The sequence below is a fragment of the Lonchura striata genome, chromosome 1 (assembly GCF_046129695.1).
Source record: "Lonchura striata isolate bLonStr1 chromosome 1, bLonStr1.mat, whole genome shotgun sequence".
Lineage (NCBI taxonomy): Eukaryota > Metazoa > Chordata > Aves > Passeriformes > Estrildidae > Lonchura > Lonchura striata.
In genome coordinates, this window is record NC_134603.1 from 115,272,545 (window position 1) to 115,292,754 (window position 20,210).

The window sequence follows — 20,210 nt, forward strand, 5'->3', positions numbered from 1 at the left end:
GCAAAGCAAGCTAATTGTACTTACAAGTAATAAGATTTTGAAATTGGCTGTTAGATGAAAGTTAGATTCTAAGTTAACTGGAAGCAAATGAAAACATAAGAGCAGGTAACCAATAACAAATGCCTAACTTGTCCTCATCAGGTCTTACAAGATTTATTTCAAACCTACCATCTTACTGGTATGAGTGCAATTTTATCATTGATGTCAGTATATAAAAAATTTCAGAATCAAAATGCAAAAAAAAGAACTTGCAGTTAACCTGTTAGACATAATTGCTAAAAAAAATTAACACCAAAAGCAGCTTGTCCATCTTCCAGATATCTTAAATATACTGTCAGAATTTTTAAAATACATCAGTGTAATTTGGTTTTATTTTTCTTAATGTTTTCTCTTTTCCTTTAAATATATATATATATATACATATAACAAAAAAAGCTGCTTTATATTTTTGTTAATGCTTTCTAACCCCTTTGAAATGGGGGGTTAAGATATGACATCTTAAAAATCCTAAGATAATTTGAGAGTAGTTTTGTATGGAACATTTTTCCTTTTTTCTCAAGTGTGGTATATCTTTGGCAGGCTGTAGTGAATATTTGTAATTTTCATGTAGTTTATTTGAATTACTGTGGTTTGTAGTGCTTCATTATATTACAGGCACATTAAAGAATTGTTTGCCTAAAATTATTAAAAGTCCATTCTATTTGATTTTATTTGTGGTGCAGCACTCCAACAGACTTTTAACCCTTCTATCCCCCAAACCTAGCTAAACTTTCCTGGTAGTCTAAAAGTATACCTGAGGTTTTTTTTGTTTGTGTATGCATTTATGTTTTTAGACTTGTCCATTTAAAAATGATAATAGGCCAAGCACCTCATGGTGGCACCAAAGTACATAAAAGAAAAACAGGTAAAGAAGCTATAAAGGCGTCTAATCTTATGTAGGAGGAATAAATCTATTCAGGAGAACTGTTGTGCAGACTGATAGTCGACTTGCTTAGAGCTCAGTGTTCTCAGTGATAATAGTCATCAGAGTGTTTGAAAGGAAATAACCTTTCCCCATAATGGCATTTTTTTCTTTTTCATTAAATAACTGGTTGATGCTTTAAGGTATAACTTCCTAGTATTTACCACTTTACAGTTGTAGTTGATCACACAACACAGCAGTGCTTGAATTCACAAAGACATCATATGTTTTGAAAATCAACATACTCTTGAGCTCAGGAAGTTGTACAAGTTATCCATTTTTCAGGATTTTTTTTAAAAAGATGCCTCTCATTTTCAAGCAGTGAAATCTGTTTTGTATTAGGTAAACAAAAGACTGTTTCAAATACTTGCCAGAATATTTAAAGGAAGGGTGGGTCTTAAAAATACGTATCACAATGGAGAAGAGGGTAAAGGAGGTGATGCTGGGCTCACCTCCATGGTCCTCAGTGAAAGGGCAAGACACAGTGAGCTTAATTGTGAGTAAATTGTTTTGTTCAAATGACACTTCAGAGTGTAGCACAGGCAATCATTTCATGGTTAAGTAAGTGGTTTCAAAACGTTGTCATGCAAGCTGTATTTCTCTTTGTGATTTTATTTTAGCTTTGTGAACCTTGCTCTTTTTTTTTAATTTTTTTTATTCCTGTCCATTGAAGAAGTTTTTACTTTCTGTGACTTCATACTCTCCTTTTCCTTGATCCTATGAACTTCCAAACTGGAAACAGAAAGGATATAAAATAGGAAGATTAATTCCTCCATTAGTGTTGTCTTACAGCTTTAGGGCCTTGGAGATATGTTTCTATTGTGGTGGATTTTGGTTTGGTTTTTTAATGTGGCTTCCTAGAGAAATATGATTCTACACTGTCCTTTTATTACAGTCTCTAAAGACCACTAAGTAACCTTTGAACCATTTGGTCAGTTTCAGTCACGTTGAATAGGAATTGTGTATCTCAAAGCTTCCACAGTGTTCCTGTAAGAATGATCCTGGTTTTGATCTCACTGAGATAAAGGCTGCAGTATGGGGGTTTCTTCCCTATTAAACAATAGAGTGGGCACTGACTGGGAGATTCTGAAGTATTTAGTGAATTTCTGTGCTTGTTCTTCTGGATAAGCACCTCTGTGTTATTGTAGTAGGACCTCGTTCTTAGTGGAGAGTTGATTGGTTGTATAAAATACAGAGGCCTTTATTATGGTTTTATTAAATTGTTGTCTTAAATGAGTCATAGAATCAACTGATAGGTGACGGAATAGTGTGATTTATACTGCCTTTTGAAAATAGGAATCATCTCTTTCATGTACCTTCATTCAAAATCTAGTACAGATAACTCAAAATTTAAAGATTCTCACATTTTTATATAGTCTGTGGGTGCAGTTACACCTTTCAAAATTGGAACAATTTAATCAACTGAAGCCTTCTAGAAGGTGTAAATGAATAACACATTTAGTTTCTTTTATTAATGTAATACAGCATGTCCCATGATTGAATACTACTACAACTGGTTGTCCAAGCAATTTCACTAATACTGGGAACAGTCAGAGCTCCAGATGCAATATTGGCTTTTTGTGGGAGTCGGTCCAAAGAAGGAGAAAAACTAATTCCAAAAGGAAACAAACTAATTTCCATACTGTAAGCATGTACTAAAGTTTATTATGGAGATGCCCTCAGCCACCCCACCCGGGAGTGTAGATTTGGATTGAGTTAACCTATTCCCAAGTGACACTTCACATGTATTAATGACCAAAAATTTGACATGATTTTCTGAAAGTGTATCTTGGCATATAGCTCAACATTGCAATACTGCTTCCAAATAAAAACAATAAGCTTTATTTATACTTAGATGTATAATTTTTGTATTCTTTTGACTTGATGATCTAAACAGGTTAATGGCTTTAAAATAAGATGTCTTGACCATAAACCAGTATCTTCTACTTTGATGATAATTCATTTGCTGCATAATGAACTTCATGAGTGAATCCTCCGTCATTTTGAAGTTGCATGTAAAAATAAACCTGATTCAGTTATGTAAGACCATGACTACTAATTTAGGGCATTTTCTGTCTCTTGATATTTAACTATTTCACAAAATTGTGTTAAATATGACCAATTTACATTGTTGTGCAGAAAGACTGTGAATGTTCTGGAAGTGACAAAGAATTTCTAAAAGGGGTGGGGTTTTTCCCTAACTTGGAATTCTACGATATAATGTCAGTAGTCTTTATTTCTTCATCTGCAGAGATGGAGCAAAATGTGTAAGTATCACAAAGCTGACAGCTTAAGATCTTAAGACAAGAAAGTTCCAATACTAAATAACATTAGAATATCTAGGTATGGATTTCTTTTTTTTTTTTTTTTTAGTCAATTCAGTCTGCGGTGAAATGGCTCATTAAATCAAGTTAGTTCTGAGCTTTCTGTTCTGTATCCTAATGAATGATTTTCTGGGACAGATTCTTCATTTCTGGATGATTTTTTGATTTCTTAGTGGGTATACTCATGGAATTTTAACTTAGTACATTTCACTTTTACATTTTTATTTCCCTTTGTTTATAGTCTGCCACATTTATACTAATTCTGAGCTGCATTTTCAAATTTTTTTTTTTTTTTTTTTTTTTTTTTTTTTTTTTTTTGTTTGCTGTGAGTATATACATACACATGCAAACATTTGTGATTCCATCAGCCTCTTTCCCAAGCATTGCATCTGCACTATTCTTCTGTTTGATTTGTTGGCCTTTTGATAGAACCTTTGCCTACATACCCCATTACCTTCTTATATCATTTGTCAGTATGTATCGCTTAAATGGAAGCAATGTAAAGCTCATTATGTAACAGAACTCATGCTTGGAGTAGTTCTTTTGTTTGGCATAAACTGAAGTTACATTTTACTATAGTTTTTTTTCTTTTTTTACAGATTTGCATGGCAATTCTAAGGACATACATTAGTATCAAAGAATCAGGCCTCCTAAAACGTGCAGGTATGGTGCAGTAGTAACTGTTTATGTATCTTTGTTACTTAGCTTATTTAAAGCAAATTAAATGGGCTGTCAAAAGAGAAATGGTTGCCACTTCAGCAGTGAATAAAAAGTTCTTCAAATGGAAGAATACATTTAATCCCTGCATTTTAATGGTTTGGTTTCCCAGTAAGGCTAGAAATTTAGATAAGCACTTATCTCAGGAGGTTCTTAGAAATCTTATTTCCACATAAAATGAACATACCTGACTTTGGACTAGAAATAGATAAATAGGGCAGGGAGGAGGTTTAACAGAATCCGAATTTTATTAAGGTGTTTTTGAACACCCTGGCCAAACATCAAAAACCTGAGAATGGAATCTCTTGAAATCAAGTGTTGCTACTGCGCCCACCCCCAACAGCTTTCATTTAGTCCTTACACCATATATGCAAACGATTATGATTAGCACATTTTAGGGACTGCAGTTCATTCAGATCCATCTGAGCTTTTGAGTTTAGTCAGAAAGGGCTTTTGTTTTGTTTTTACTCTGGACAGTGATTCCTTTTATACTGGTCCTGAGCAGTCTTTTAAGTTTTTTAAAGCTTCTTAGAATGTAGCAGAATGAGAACAGGGAATTCAGTTGCACTGAGTGCTGCAGTGTTCCCATGCTGAGCATGAATGTTTTAATGTGGATAACACTGGATACCCGCAGGCCACAATACGTGTTTGTCAAGGAAGAGTGGCACTGGAACAGATTGTAAGACCATCCACTGTAACACAGCACTTCCTAGAGCTTCCTGTCTGGAAGGGCCTTACTACCTTGATGCATGTACCAAATCTAACCTGGGTTTGTGCATTCTTCTTGTGCTGCCCCAAATCAGCTAAACTTTCTGGGAACCTACAGGGTCTACAGTGCTCAGCTCAATCATACAACATAATTCAGAATAGTCAGTCTAGTTCTGGTAAAGTTAACACTATATTCAAAATTGATCCTTTCACCCATATTTCTCCTATCCCTGTTCCACAGTATCTCGGATAATTAAGACACTGTGTCTAAAATGTAAGGAAATAACTTGTTTAAATAGTTAGCATCAATTAACCCCAAAGTGAAATTAAATTTAATTGATTTTCAGTCCAGATATTTGTGCAGTATTACAAAGAAGTTACTCCTGGTGTGGATTTTGCTTCTGAAGTGCTGAATGATCTTCTTGTTTCATTGCTCAAGAACTGCTTGTTGCAGGAAGTATTTCAGATATTGAATGTAATTGTACAAATCAAGACACTGGTAGGTGACTTTGTAATATTTTTTAAATCTTAGTTTCATAATTTTAGCTTTTTGAGTACTATGTGATTTATAGTAGTAGGTTTGTTTCTGGTACTCAAATCTTGGGTGATGGGAGTAATTCAGAATATCCTATTACAAAATCTCTAAGCTTTCTAATTGAACAGTTGCAAAACTGATTGTGCTTTTTTTGTCTATATTAGCCAGCTGTAGACGTTCTTCTGAAAGTTTTTGAGCATATGGCTTCTTTGAATATAAGAAATGCTGTGCCTACATTAATCAGTATCTTCTGTAAGGTATGAGTTTGATTTGTACTACTGCTGCATGTTGGAATTTCTGGAATATATCACCTGTTTGAAAACTCAACCATATCAATTTAAAAACCAGTACTGAAATAATATTAAAGTCTTATTGTGAGTAGCTGAATTTGTGGTATCAATTTTCATTCATTCCTTTGGTTTTGACTGCATTTTTCCCAAGGTTGTTTGCCTCTTAGCTCTGAAGATGTGTTAAGTCATCACAACTTTTAATATGCTTACATTTCTTACCTTATTTGATATTGCAGCTCATTGATGCTGGTATGTTCCTTGAGTTAGAACATTTGGACTACATTATTAAGTTACTTCACCAATTGCAAGTTTCCAGTTGGGAAATGAGTACTGTTTTGAACATAAAATCCAGGTATGTCTTTAAGAAGCTATTTCTTAATTATAACTGCCTACCTCCTTCTTCGGCATATATTTTTATAGATTTATGTGGAATCTTTAAAAGATGTTGAATGTGTTGGATGAAAAAACTATCGTATCATGCCTAATTGCATTTTAAAGTGCTGTCAATCTACTGTGTTTCAAAGATCAAGCATTGTTAAATCAAAATTTAGATTTTGACCACAATTTTTTTTTTCCATATCAATCATCATTGTACAATTTGCTGCCAGCTGTGATAGAAGTTTATATAGCTAAGCAAATTAGAAACATCATGGTTTAATATATAGTTTCTAATATTAATATATCATTTACCCACTTAAGCAAATGGTACTTCTGCAATAAACAACCCTTTTAGGATTAGTTATAATCTAAAGTAGTTTTCTAGTTTCCTTTACAGTGTGACTACATAAACATTTGTGCCAGCACTACTAGGGAGGAGGGTCATTTTTTGAGTACTGCTGGGATATGCTAGACAAAATGTCAAATCTGTTCAAAAACTGCTAATATTTCACCATCTCTTGAACAAGATTCTGATCCTTTTTAATTTTTGTATCGTCTGCCATATATACACACAAGTGCAGAAACTAAATTTGTGATTCATAAACATACCTTTGATACTTAATGGAAACCAAATATGCAGAGTGAAAAGAGCTCTGCTCAATTATTTGTTTAATACATGCAATAACTTCCTTTGGCAAGATTTTAAAGGAGTGTTTTCAGTGTGCAGTTTGTGTAATGTGAAGGAAATAGGATCAGAAATCACATCAGTTTACTGTTCATATATGTGATGATTTGTTTTTCAATAGGCTATGTTAAAATTCATGTATTATTTTTTTTTCAAATGGAAGATTTAAGGAAAGATATTTTGAAAAGACATGGATTTTTGACTACAACTTGGCAGTGGCTGAAATTCAGGTACAGTATGTGCAATCTTCATTACTTCTTTTAAACCTACATGAAATAGCAATTTCTAGACATATATTAATTAGTGGGCTTTATTATCAAGTATAGTGAGCGTAGGCAATGCCATGTTTGGGAAGGCATAACATGCAGGAGAAAACTCTCTTTGGCCTTTCTGTAATGTCAGAATTTTGATTTATATACTTGTAGTTTTATATCTTCGTTTTACATCAAATTCAAGGATTTTGTAACTTCAAGCAATTATTTCCTCTGCTTTACATTTTTTGTGCTTGTAACTGATAGTGTACATCATTCCTCACCAAAAATTTATTTAATACATTATTTAGAAGATAGAATTCATATCTGCATTGTAAAAGCAGTTGACAACATCAAGGAGTATTTTAAATAATAAGAAAGTATTGTAAAACATTTTTTATTTTGACACTTGTGTCTTTCATATTCAAGGTCAGATTACTCATTATGCACAATTATAATACAGTTTGCATATTATCACACATCCTATGTAGATCCAGAGATTGAAATATAAAAAGGGAAAAAACAGTCCTGTTTTTCTCCTTTAACACCAAAGTCATCAAGTGATCTGGCAAGCAAATGACTAATTCATATAGAAAATAACCATAAATTCAGTGTGCATCATGGGAAAAAATACTGAACAAATGCCAGTTCCTAAATAGGATGAATAGGTTATGAGCTTTCTCAACTGGGGTCATGACATGAAAAACGGAATTTAATTTCTTGAGGGATAGAAGTAATTAGCAGTCCATGCAATTTTGGCAACATATAACTGGCATATGAACATGAACATTCTTGGCAGTGGCATTTCATCTGCATTTTTTTCTCCTTTAAGTCTATCCCAGGTACATATCTCAAATTTCACTATATTTTCTGTTTGGTTTTCTGGAAGCAGCTTTGCTTCTATTTATCCTTTGCCTCCTTTACAGCACTGCAAGGAAAAAAGGGATTGGACCAAGCTGGGAGCTTTGTACCTTAATGCAAGAACTGGATGTGAACATTTTGAAGATCTTCAGAAATTGTTTATATCTATTGCTGAAATTCTAACCAAAGATTCTAAGACAAATGGACCAGGAGTCCCTTTTTGTGATTTTGCTGATACAGGTAAAATTAAGATGCAAGAAGTGCTTTTGGTAGAGGTTTTAAAAGAGATAAAAAAATAAATCATATAGTTTTCTGATTATTAATTAATTTTATGTTGCAATATTCTGAATCTTCTGAGGTGTAACTGCAGTCAAGTGTAATGTTCAGTACAAGCAATTTGCCAGTAGAGATAAAATGCTTACACTTAAGGAAGATTCTGAAGGAGGAACAGTAAAGTTTTGTGAAATCAAAAAGAGAACCCAGAATTCATGATCTTTCAATAAAAATGTCCTATGCTCAGGACAGCAGCAAATATATTTAAGTATTTTCATGTAAAGTGTCACAGGAAAATGTTACATTATGTTAATAGCATAAATAAGCTTAATGCTGTAAGTATATATATATATACTTGTGTATTTTAAAACACATTGAAGAGGTTACATCATGTATATAATTTTTTTTGTGTATACTTTTTTTTTTTAGTAAGTTGGATTTTTAGAATTCTTTTATTCCCCAAAGAATCAATGATTCCTGCAAGGGCTGAGTGCTCAAGAACCCAGTGTTTTAAAAGTTCTGACAGGTTTTCTTGCCTCTTTCCTCCCTATGTCACTTCATTTGCATATCTGTATCATTCTTCCTAATGAGTTTGCAGATTACTGAGGCTTGGTGAAGTGCCAGTGGAATATTAAATCGTTTTGCAAAGAATTACTTAGATATTTTTCAACCTGTATTACCTACTAAAACATAATGAATATTTGTTCCAGATTTGTCACATATCCTTTCTGACCACAGACTTTCATATCATAAAAAAGCATCCAGTTGTGACACAGGGAGAAGATTCTGTTGGAGCTTGGAATTTAGTATATCTTTCTTAGAGCAGTGGTCTCCCAACTGATAGGCGCCTCCATCAGTAAAAAATTTTTGAGCAGTGACCCGCAATTTATTTAATTATATACATGTACTACTATACCATACATTAAATTCTCTATAAACCATGCACAAAAACAGGAATTACAAATACAAGATAAATATTAAACAAATGCTGTATTTTAAAGTATTTTATTTATTTTTATTTTCTAATAGTACAAAAAATGTTTCCTTCCCACTTCTGAATGGGTTGTTGTAGTCACACCCTACTTTGAGACCACTGCTCAAAAATTCTAATATGCTTCCAAAGAGGTTGTAATTACTCAGTTCTGCAATTACCAGAATTTCTTAGTGGTGTCAGAAAATGTAAAGCTTACTTTACAAATAATGATGTTACAAAATTATGCCATTACATGTCCAAGCATTTTATGGATGACCTAGACTACTATGAAATACTGTCTGCTGATGTTAAGACTTAGGAAGTTGCTACTTTTAATGGCTAATATTTCAGAAAATGTCCTTATTTTCACAATTATTGTGTTTTTGAAATGTGTAATTTCTTTAAAACTGAATTTGCATGTTAAATAAATAAGCCTTATTCTTTTTCTTTCCAGTAATGAAGAATTCACAGCATAATAAAGCTGACAGACTTTTCATTGGAAGGACTGGGATAAGCGTAATGTATTCATATCACAAAGTACTGCAGTGGATAAAGGTATGCAGTGCTACAGGAACCTGACTGGAAGAAAGAGAGAAAAAGAATTAGTAATTTCTCTTCTGGATATTAAACTCTAGTTCCTCTAGTGGAATGACTGGGTGTGCCACCTGCTTCCCTGGCATCTTAGTACTTCCCAGCTGTCCAGCTGGATCAAAGCATTTTATTATGTCTTTCTGAGCAGTAGTCTTCTGTGGAAGCTATCATAACTTGGTCTTAAAACCTAGAAACTGACTGCTCATGTTCATTTTGTGATTTTCTGAGCTGAGATTGAATCTGAACTGAGTGAGACAGGTTTTACTGAGATTCTGGGGTGAGGTGCTGATGGGGTTATTTCCCAGAAACATCACTTTCTTCTGCCTGGCAATCATGTTGCATTCTGAGACCTCCCAACTGAAGAGGTACTTAGAGAAGTTTGGGCAATTTCCTGTACTGGTGCTTCTGCATCTGACCTCAAATAGAATGGATAAGGCCAGGAGGACAAAAAAGCCGTATAGCACATCTGCACTTGGTGAACTGCCTGTTCTCCAGAACTGCTGAAGTGCTTTTCTTCCACTGAATCTAAGTTCCGTGATTCTTGCAAAACTCAGACATCACAAAGAAATACCTTTACAATCATATGTTTGCTGTCAAATATTACACAGGGCCAGGACTAAGAGACTAGACTTTTGACTGGATGTTTTGCATTCCTTAGGCCTCAGGCAGTACTGGTCATAATTTCACTGCAGCAAGATCCATTTCAATGTTAAATTTGTCTTTTTCTTCCTGGAAGGAACCAGTGCATACCAAACTCAATCTCTTATAGAAAGCAGCATGAAAAGTGATTGCATAAGAAGTAATACAAACCCCCAGTGATTTTAGATTGTGTTTTGGTCAGTGATCCCATTCTGAACTTGGGCCTGATCCTTTCAACTAATAATCATGATGTTCCTCATCCTGTGCAAGATGATTTCTAGCATGTACTTTTATGAACAGAAGCAAAGGCTTTCATCCCCTTTTGTCTCTTGAAATTTTGGGTTGGCTTTTTTTTGCTAATTATCATCAGGGAACCCTTTTTGGTTCTCATTGAGGAATTAAATTGTCTTCTGTACGATTATCTCTAGGGGATGACCTTCAGGAATTCTGTTATGTAAAAAACCTGTGCACTGCTCAGTCTGTTTTCCAGGGTCAAGCATGTCCCAGGAGGTACTTGGTAGAAGTGCTTAGTCTAAAGATAGGATACCTGTTCTGATGAAACTTTAATTTGGCATTATTGGCTTCATGAGTTGAATGGTCTTCAGCAGGTCCTTTCAAGCTGCAGAACAGTGTCATACTGTTTAAGAGTAAAGGGAAGGAGAGAGTGTCTTTGCATTAGCACTTGAGTAATGCTGCACTAGAACTCTAGGCATTTGTGTTCCACAAAACTTAGAACAGTTAAGATACTCCTGACCACAGAAAAGAGAATATGAATTCTTGGCATTGAGGAGTGGTAGTGCTCACATGCCCACTGAAGAGTTCAGTTTGGCTTGGATTTTGGCTGTCTTCTTCAGCATATAATGTTTGTGTGCCTTCAGACCTTTTTGCTGTTTTCCAAATCACCTTAAGGGAGAGCCTTATCTTGGATTGCACAACCCCTGATACTTCAAGGAGACTCATCCTCATGTCCTAATTTCAGAGGTGCAAGGTGTGAAAAGCACATGTAGTGTTATTCTTGTAGAACATGAATTACTAAATGTAGATGCTTCTTACAATACTATTTCTTTCATGTCTAGAGCAAAAGATCTTTATTTCTTTGAGAGTGTTGTGTTAGGTATCAAATCTACTTCTCAAGAGATTACTGACCAAGATCCTCAAACAGCTTTGTAGACAACCTGTGTGACCATATTAGAGTGTGAATGAGGCTCTTCTCTCAATGATTTTTATCAGAACTGGTAGATTGCAAATTTATCTCTGCTTCAGAAAGCTGTCATTCTTACCTCTCTCTACCTGTTTCATTCCATTATATATATATCAGATCCCTAATCCTGGGGTGATGGGTCTGCTTGGTCTGCTTGGTCTGCTTGGTCCATGTCTTTTTTGCCCAAAAGGTAGTCCAGAAAGTAAGGTAGTACTGAATTCGCTCTTCCTGCTGTGCCCAAATTAATTTTTGCTTTAGGACCTGCCCTGTGCTGTTTTATGAATATGTTGGACTGCCTGAAACTCTAAATGTGCTTTTCATACCATTTTCCCTTAAGAACATCAAACCCCTTTATTGCAGAGCTTTGGTGGCTCTTGGGGGTAAAATATGTATGCTGCTTCGTCCTGAAGAGAATTTTCTTTGTAAGAAGTAAGGAATGTTCATAAAAATTAACTTTAAAAAAAAAAAATGCAACAAACAGCCAAAAAGTTGTTAAGATTAAGTTTCTGTAGAAAACCAGTCTAAATATCAATATAGAATCTGATGATAAAGTTGTTGGTTGTTACAATGTTAGCCAGAGAGGCCCACCTTCTACCAGTTTATTGTCGTGCTGCTTACAATCATCAGTGTTTTCTTGGACTTACACTGGAATAATTATTTCCTTACGTCCAGAGACGTAATTGTTAAACGTCTCTGCTGCAAAATTAAAATTCTCTGTATGAGCTTTTAGAATTTGTAGATTGTGTACTACTGAATGAAATCAAAATTAAAAACAATTAATAAACCAAAGTAAGCACATACAAATTAATTACAAAGTATATTAAAAATACTGTATTGAACATTATATAGTAGAAATAATGTTATGGGTAATAGTGTGTTGTGAACTCTACAACAGTAGGTTAGTAGAGTTTTTTTGTCTACATGGTAAAAAAACCTAAACTCTTCATTTGAAATTTTACTGTACTTCACCCCTGACTCAGTTTGGAACAGAAAATTGCATCAATACCTATAAATCTGTGTCACCAAATTGAATCTCTTCTATCTTATGTAAATATACTCTGTGTTCACTGATACCATTGCTTTCTCTGATGTTCCTGCTTTCCCTCTCCCTCTTACACCAGGGAAGGAAAGTTTTGGATAAACTGCATGAGCTACAGATACATTTTACCCTCTTGAAAGGACTTGTAGGTGCAGGGAGGTCAGCATCCAGATGTCAGATTGTTAATAAAGCCGCAGAAATCTTTCTTTTTTCTGGAAATGTGGATGGAGCAACAAGGGTATTGAGAGGTAAGCCTGTCTTAAAATTTTGAATTAAATTTGAACAGTTCACTCCTATGACAGATTTCAAATAAAAGTTACAAGCTGGTCTGTGCTACTAAATACAGTCAGTAATACTGAAGCAACAAAGGAAAGGTGATCATCTTACTGGCTAATATTCTTCTTTATATGTATAAGAAATATTACAACTAATTTTTTAAGCTGTTTTCACACTATTCTATCAACACCATTCTATCTAAAAATCTGCCATAATGAGGGAGGAATGCAGCTTGGAAAATGATGCTGTCCTATGCTAGGAGTGTAGTTTTCCTTTGAACCAGGGAACATTCAGTGTCAAATTTCTGGCTTGGGTCAATGCAATGTTCCTTTGTGCCTCACAGTATCCTCATTTTATGTAATTGCTTTAGAACAGTACCGTATTGCTGCAATTATTACATATGGCTCTTTGGAACTCTGATCTGCTGAAAAGAGAAGAAGTAAAAAGAACAAAATGTATGCTGTAAAGTGATATTGAGAATGTAAATTTGTTGTTCGGTTTTATAGCTGTACATAGATACATACATATCTATATGCCACTGACAGTCCATTTTACTGCAGTGATATTTCACAAAAGGGGTGATTTGCAATATAAAGGTTCAGAGAATCAGTCTAAGGAGTTTTGGTCATGAGGAACAAATTATTAATAAGTCAAGCTGCACTTCTGTGCATTTCTGAAATTTGTGTCATGGCACAGTTTACAGTACATTCTTAATGGCCCAAAGTCTCAATATCCACAAGTTCCAGTTCCTAGAAATAACTGCACTATTGTCTGCCACAGAGTCAGAGTGGATCACTGATGCACCATTGTGGCCCTGTGATAAAATGGACATCCTCAATCGACATAATCTGTTATGTGCAATAGTGCACAAATACTTGAAGAAGAGTTTGTACAGGCAGGCATTTGAAGTTCTGCAGAACTTACCAGGTTTGCAGAAACATTCTGGTAAGTAAAGAAAAAGATGCTGTGGAAAGAGCTAAAAATTTAACAGATGATTCTGTGCTGTTCTTGTAGTGTTTTCTAGCTAAAATTTGTTGAAGAAGTAAGATGGGTTTATTCAAGCCTGTTTCTTTTTTCCAAGGAGTATAGTGTCAGTTAAATATGTGTTATGCCCTGTAGCTCTTGCTGCACTTGTGCAGACACACTTGGATGTGCACACACACCTGTCCTCTTTTGCTCAGTTACTATAGAGGGCAACAGGAAAGACACATTAAATTTTTAAGGATCTATACAATGAGATAAAACAGGAATATTTTTATCTAATTTTACCTTAATTTCAGATGAATGAGGTGGGGATTTTTTTCTTTAACTGAGCTAGCTAACCTAAGCATCTCTTACGTACTATGTTAAGAACCGAGTGCTCTTTCAGGCTCAATTTATCTGACAAATTTTGGATGAGTACTTCACAATGAGATATGTAGTTACTTAGGGTCCCCTGAGTAAACCTCAGCTGATTCTGCTGTGTAGGTCTCAGACTGCTGCTACTTTTAGGTATGTTAGGAGAGATTTGTTGGGAGACCATCTACTTTAGAAAATACTGAAAGGATGTAGTTCTTCAAGTTATGAGGTAAATACAGCAAGACTGCTCAGTCCTGCCAAGAAGGTGACAGTTCAGAGTAAGAATAGAAGCAGAAAACCAAGGGGACTTTTGTTGGTGGAAATCTTAAATTTGAGAGATCAGAAGAAGATTGTGTTTATAGGCTTGGGCATGTGAATATATTTTTATATTATTCTGTTGGTTTTGGCAGCAAATAGTTACTTGAACCTTAACACTTGTCCTTCACAATGTGAATGAACTACTGCATTTTGATGAATAAAGCATTCATGTTATCCCATCCTTGTTCCATCTTGCTGATAGGGGCAAGAGTTCTGATTTAGATACTGATTGAGAGACAGTTCTTCAACTAGATTTGCATTTTGATTAATTCAGTAGTTAATATTTTTCATTTCATTTCAGATATTATAGATGCTTCTCAACACAGCTGCCTTTTTAACAAGCTGATAAATGCCTGTTTTGAGAACAAGAACCTTGGGGTCTCATCTTCTGCAGTAGACTTCATGCTTTCCAAAAAAATTGCTATTGATTTTATTTTACTTAGAGGATTAATCACAGCTTTGGGAAGAAGTTCTTTATGGTCCAAAGCTAGGACCTATTACAAAAGTAAGTTGCTTCTTAAACAATATCTTCGCCTTACATTCTTTAGATAATGTGCTCATAACATTTCAGTATGAGTAAAAAAAAAAAATAAAAACCAGTACTTTCTGTGTCACTCTCAGGAATTTACTTGTAACCTAAAATACTTACTAGGAAATGGTGAGTCAAAAATAAGAATCAGTGCATACTACCTGGCATGAAATAAATTGTGATAAAATTAATTTTTTACATTCAGTTCCAGAATTTCAAGTATATGAGCTCTGAAATTTGAAAAGTGCATCATATTCACTTTTTCATCTAGGCAAATTAGATTTCCTGATACTTCTTTCTAGAAGTGTACTAGCATTACTGTGGTGGTAAAATTATTAATATTTAAGATTTGAGAAGTCTGGCTAATTATTTTATCCTAATTATAAGAAAATTCATTTCAACTAAAAGCTAATAGTCTGTAATTGTTTACAACTCCCCTTTTCTGAGCTAAGATAATACTGAGTGTGCCAGTCTGCATAGGGTCTGTCCATATGGTCACATTATCTACTGTTTGATTCTGTCTTAGAATTGTTGAGATTAGCAGACTGCTTTAAGAGACCATCCTTTCTGGGATGGATACTTCCTTTTGTTAACATTGGAATTAGTGTTTTTCCTCATCTTTTTTTTTCCCCTGAAATGCTGTATATGTTGGGTTGCTGGAATCAGTGATTCCAGTGACTGAAGAGAAGGGAACAAAGCACGAGATGCTGTTCAAATGTTCTCTCACTTTGACCATGATTAACAGCTTCTGTCTGACCTGCCTAAATTGTACTTGTGTTATCACAGACTTGCTGTCCCCAGACTTCTGGCAGAGCTTTTTAATCATAGCTGGTAAAACTCATTAAAAAAAAATTCCAGTATTTTACAACTCTGAGTATTACATGCAAATGCTGTCTGTTGTGTTCTCCAATAAGGCCATTTCATAGGTGAAAAAGTAAAATCCGTTAAGGCTTTGAGGTTGGGGATTTTCCACATTCAGTCACACAAAAGAAGATAGATCTATGTTTAGTATTGGTAATCCTAATGCCTCATTTTCTGCACTTACTCTCAGATGCTTTATCACTGGGTTGCTACCCAGAGCTGCAGGGAACTTTATATCACAAATTCCTGAAGATTCCCTCTTACCTGTCTGAAGTTGAGATGCTGTTGGCCATTGAAATATTTCTTGTTTCAAATGCCAGTGATATTCAAAGTTCAAGGGCTACTAGTCAGACTCTTCAAATAATACTGAAAAGGTTTGTTGTCAGATATGTACCTTTTTGATTGTATTTATTCATGTGATTATGTAAGTAATAGATATTTTTTTCCTTATCCTCCCCAAAGAATCCATCTCTTCCTTTTGTTCCTTGAATAAGTGAGAAGTTTTTTATCTCTTGTTCCCATGTGTATGCTGCTGTATATCTGTTTGTTTTCTTAAATGGTAAGTTCTGCTCTTGCAAAAAATGTAGGCGTGTCACTTAGGCACAGCCTTGTTCCAAAAGTAATTGCATGCCAAAACTGAGTAAACCTTACGGATTCAAACACGTACATGAATTCTTGCTATATCCAGTTCATTAAATGGTTTGCATTCCTTTACTGAATCTTCCAGCCCAGAGACATTTTTTCATTAAATGTGCTGTGAATATTGTGGAGCTACTTTGCACTGGTATTAAAGCTTACTACTTTTCATTACCATTAAAGATGTTAAAAATACACTTTCTGTAACTTTTTAATTCTTCAGAACAATAATATAATCTGTCTAGAAATTAGCATAATATTTATCAGCGAAAAATACAAGGCATTATTTTAATGTTTTTGTAATTTTCCTGCCAGTATAAAGTGTTAGACAAGTGACACATAGGCCTGTATGGTACCTAATTTTGTATTAAAATTCCCTTACAGATCTGAAGATACAGTTCAGAATACCAGTGCCTATCACGAGGCAGTGGAGAGGCTGATCCAGGCGGCTCATTTATCTGATCCAAAGCTTTTTCTTAAGCGTTCGACAGTGAATGTTAATATAGAAGAAGTTTACTGCCTGGAGCATTCATCTGCTCTAAAATGGCTTCAGGAAAATATGAAATGGGCTGAGAAGGTCTGGCTGTTTCAGTAGTTACTAAATAGTTTCCACTGTGTTTGGACTGTGCCTTACTGAGTTTTACAGCAAGGTTTCAAACTCAAGTTGTGGTTTTAAATGCTATATTGGAGGTAATGCTGATAGTAGCACAGAAAGAGCAATTTTTTTCTCTATCACACTGATATATATAGATGTTTGCAATGGCATCACCAGATAATGAGGAAGCTGCAGCCTCAGAACCTACATTCTCCAGTTTTACAATCAGAACCTACATTCTCCATTTTTACAAAGAATTAGCACTTAGCTTGTTTCTCCCAGCAGGTAATCATATAAGTGTAGTGTACGCATAGCTAGAAGTGTAGGTAAGTGCATTGGTTGAGTGCATCTACTGTTCTTGAGTGAGACATTTTCCACATTCATTCATAGTCTGTGGAAGTAATACCTGTTTCCTTTCGTCTGCCTCACAGTAACTTGTGAAGTCACTGTCCCAACTCTTTACACCTTAGATCTTCATTTCTTTGCTCCAAAAGCCCCATAAAAAGCACTGAGAATAAGATAACTTCAAAATCACTTGAGACATGCCTGATTTAGGATACCGTTTTTCACAGAACTGAGAGCCAGCCTACACATTGCTCACAACTGAAAGTTTAGTTGATAATTTAATTAGATATTTATTTGATGTAGATAATAGCATGTGTATGGTTTTGCATTTGTATATATGGATACTTCCACTGAAAAGGAAAACTTGCACTCTCCCTTGATTGTGCTCTTAGAAAGAGGTGGGTTTGCCCATCTTTTAGGTTCTGCCAACTGCATGATGAGATGGGTACTTCTAGCAAGCTTGTTTCACCATTCCTGGTCCTTCAGGATTTCTGCTTTTTTTTCCACCTGAAAATCCTGAATCACATTCAAAGCATGAGTTGCATAAGTCACATTCTACAGTCTGAGTAAGAAGAACCAAACATTTAATACCAGAAGACCTCTCATGGCAAAACAATACAGCCTCTGTCAAAGTTGATACTTAGTGAGCTCAGCCACTCAATAGACAATATCCATATTTTTGCTTTCTCCCAGTATAAGTTAAGCTGAAAGAACTTCTGTTTGACATTAAACAACATATTTGGTATCATTTTTCATATAGGGAGTGAAATTTATGTCTACCTGTTTACAGAGAGAGATGGAAAAATGTGCAAATGAATGTGCTGTGCTCCTTCAGTTGCTAGATATATGAGAAATTCCCTCTGTAAAAATTTTTTCACTGATTACACACTATGCTCTTGGAAAGATTATTTTTGTTGGGTGTGGACAGTTTCTTGTAACTAAAACAGAATAATATGGTTCGGAAGACAAAACAATTTTATTTCAAAATATTGATAATTTTGAGAGTTTCAAAATGTGGGACAGAGGTGGGAAGCTGGAAGTGGGATCATGATAGTTTTATGGTGTTTTATAAAGAGCAATGGGGGAGGAAGGGGAGCATTTTGGAGGAGTTGTTAGGTTGTTAATAAATGGTTTTTAGTATTCATATAAAGCATTCAAAATATCTGAGTCTGTATTGTCATTGAATTATTTAATTATATTCAGATTCCTGTAATGAACACTCTTAGATATGCAGCAAGATAGGCAAGCAGCAAAGTTGAGGTAGAGAATTTAATATCTTGTGACCACTACAAGAGCCTGGAGAATGATACACTGCATGAAGAGGTTAAGAAAGTGTGAAATCAGTCAGACTATGCAGTTCTTCATCACACCAAAGCACATAATGTAGCAAATGCTCATGAATAAATTGGGCTGAAACTCCCAGCTGTGGAGATGGCCAGCTTCCAGCTTTAACTGGAAGTGGAGGCTACAGGCAGGGTTACAGGCTGTGCTCAGTTCACTGAAGAATTCAAACGGATGGTAGTAAGAATTTCACTTGAGGAGAAATAGTAAAATTAAATATCTCTGCTGTAGTAGTAGAAGTTTAATTACTGAAGTCTCAATGTCATACTCCTCAGCTTAGTAAACTTTAGCCACAGTATAAGCAATTATTCACATTTCTTTTCCTTTCACATACTCCAGATGCATCTTGCACCTTTGTGGTTTTATTGGAGAAGGTTGGGGTTTTTTTGCAAATCCAGCTTTATATTTTTGAGTCTACATTCCTGCATACCTTTTTTTTGTTTTAATTTACTAGAATGATGTGTAGTATCAGAATGATACTGACACGATCTCAGAGTTCTGGACCATTGCATGTGATAGGATTGGAGAAACTGATGCTATTTTTTGACCTTCCACAGACCAAGGACCAAACCAGAAAAAAAACAAGTAAGGAGAAATCAGTTCCAGTTGCCACTTGTAGCAACTTAGAATTAAGAAGCAAGAATGTTTAAAATTCTCTGTTAGGGCTCAAGACATCAAAATACAGACTTTTTCAGATGATATTTTAACTGGTATAGAACAAGCTTTCCATTTAGAAATCTGTGCAGCTCTTGCTGAGCTAGCGGGATGTGTTCTGGGTAGGATAGGGAATATTGTGACCAGATAAAGCCACAGTAGTACTCCCATGAGCACAATAAATGCTGAGAATTAGATAAAAAGCAGAAATTAATTACTGAGCTGGGGCAGGATGAGGATACTCTGTTTGAAAATGTGTAACCGAAGCAGGTGGAGCTGGTATCTGGCACTGGAACTTGCTGATGACCTCTCCCAATTTATTTTATTCCTCAACGAGTTAAAATAAATTCCAGGTGAAACAAACAGCACACTTTTCTGTTGAACCAATTTTTTTTTTTGTTTACATAATTGTCCAGCCAATTTGCTTACATAACTGATTGGCTTCTATTGGAAAGTGAAAAACACACGGCACATTACGGAAATTATGAAAATCCCCCAAGGACTGTGAGAATGTTCACTTGATTTAAAACTTCACTGAACTATAGATAGTCCCTAAACCTTAACAGTTATCTTTTTAACCTTTTCTGGCTGGAAACGCAATAGATTACATGCAAATAACGCCAGTCCTTGACAGTTAATCTCCCTTTGTTTTCGACCACTGGCAGCAATTGACATTTTTGCTCCGAGTTTCCATGTCCCTGTATCAGGTGCATTTTGACACCAACTACCCTTGGAAGAAAAACAGATGTGTAAATGTATGTGTACATCGAGAGTTGCTATCTTAGGACATAGTCTTAAGCTGTGCGTTTAGGCTGGACAATAGGAGAAGTTTCTTGACAGGGTGATTAGACACTGGAATGTGTCTAAGGAGGTGGTCGAGTCACCATCCCT

The 20,210-nt window shown here is 35.1% G+C and overlaps 2 protein-coding genes across 2 annotated transcripts in view; both read left to right on the top strand.

The window, feature by feature from the left end:
• TOPAZ1 (testis and ovary specific TOPAZ 1) overlaps positions 1-16,979 on the top strand; it is a 36,379-nt gene extending 19,400 nt beyond the window's left edge. The window contains exons 10-21 of the mRNA XM_077787005.1: positions 3,885-3,948; positions 5,058-5,209; positions 5,410-5,502; positions 5,772-5,887; positions 6,762-6,828; positions 7,776-7,950; positions 9,411-9,511; positions 12,509-12,674; positions 13,483-13,647; positions 14,660-14,863; positions 15,939-16,122; positions 16,769-16,979. Of these exons, the coding sequence (XP_077643131.1) occupies positions 3,885-3,948; positions 5,058-5,209; positions 5,410-5,502; positions 5,772-5,887; positions 6,762-6,828; positions 7,776-7,950; positions 9,411-9,511; positions 12,509-12,674; positions 13,483-13,647; positions 14,660-14,863; positions 15,939-16,122; positions 16,769-16,979 (1,698 nt within the window). The remainder of the gene's footprint in view (positions 1-3,884; positions 3,949-5,057; positions 5,210-5,409; positions 5,503-5,771; positions 5,888-6,761; positions 6,829-7,775; positions 7,951-9,410; positions 9,512-12,508; positions 12,675-13,482; positions 13,648-14,659; positions 14,864-15,938; positions 16,123-16,768) is intronic.
• Positions 5,208-20,210, top strand: part of OSBPL10 (oxysterol binding protein like 10) — a 492,302-nt gene continuing 477,299 nt past the window's right edge. Inside the window, exon 1 of the mRNA XM_077787009.1 lies at positions 5,208-5,217. The gene's annotated coding sequence lies outside the window, so the exon portion shown is untranslated. The remainder of the gene's footprint in view (positions 5,218-20,210) is intronic.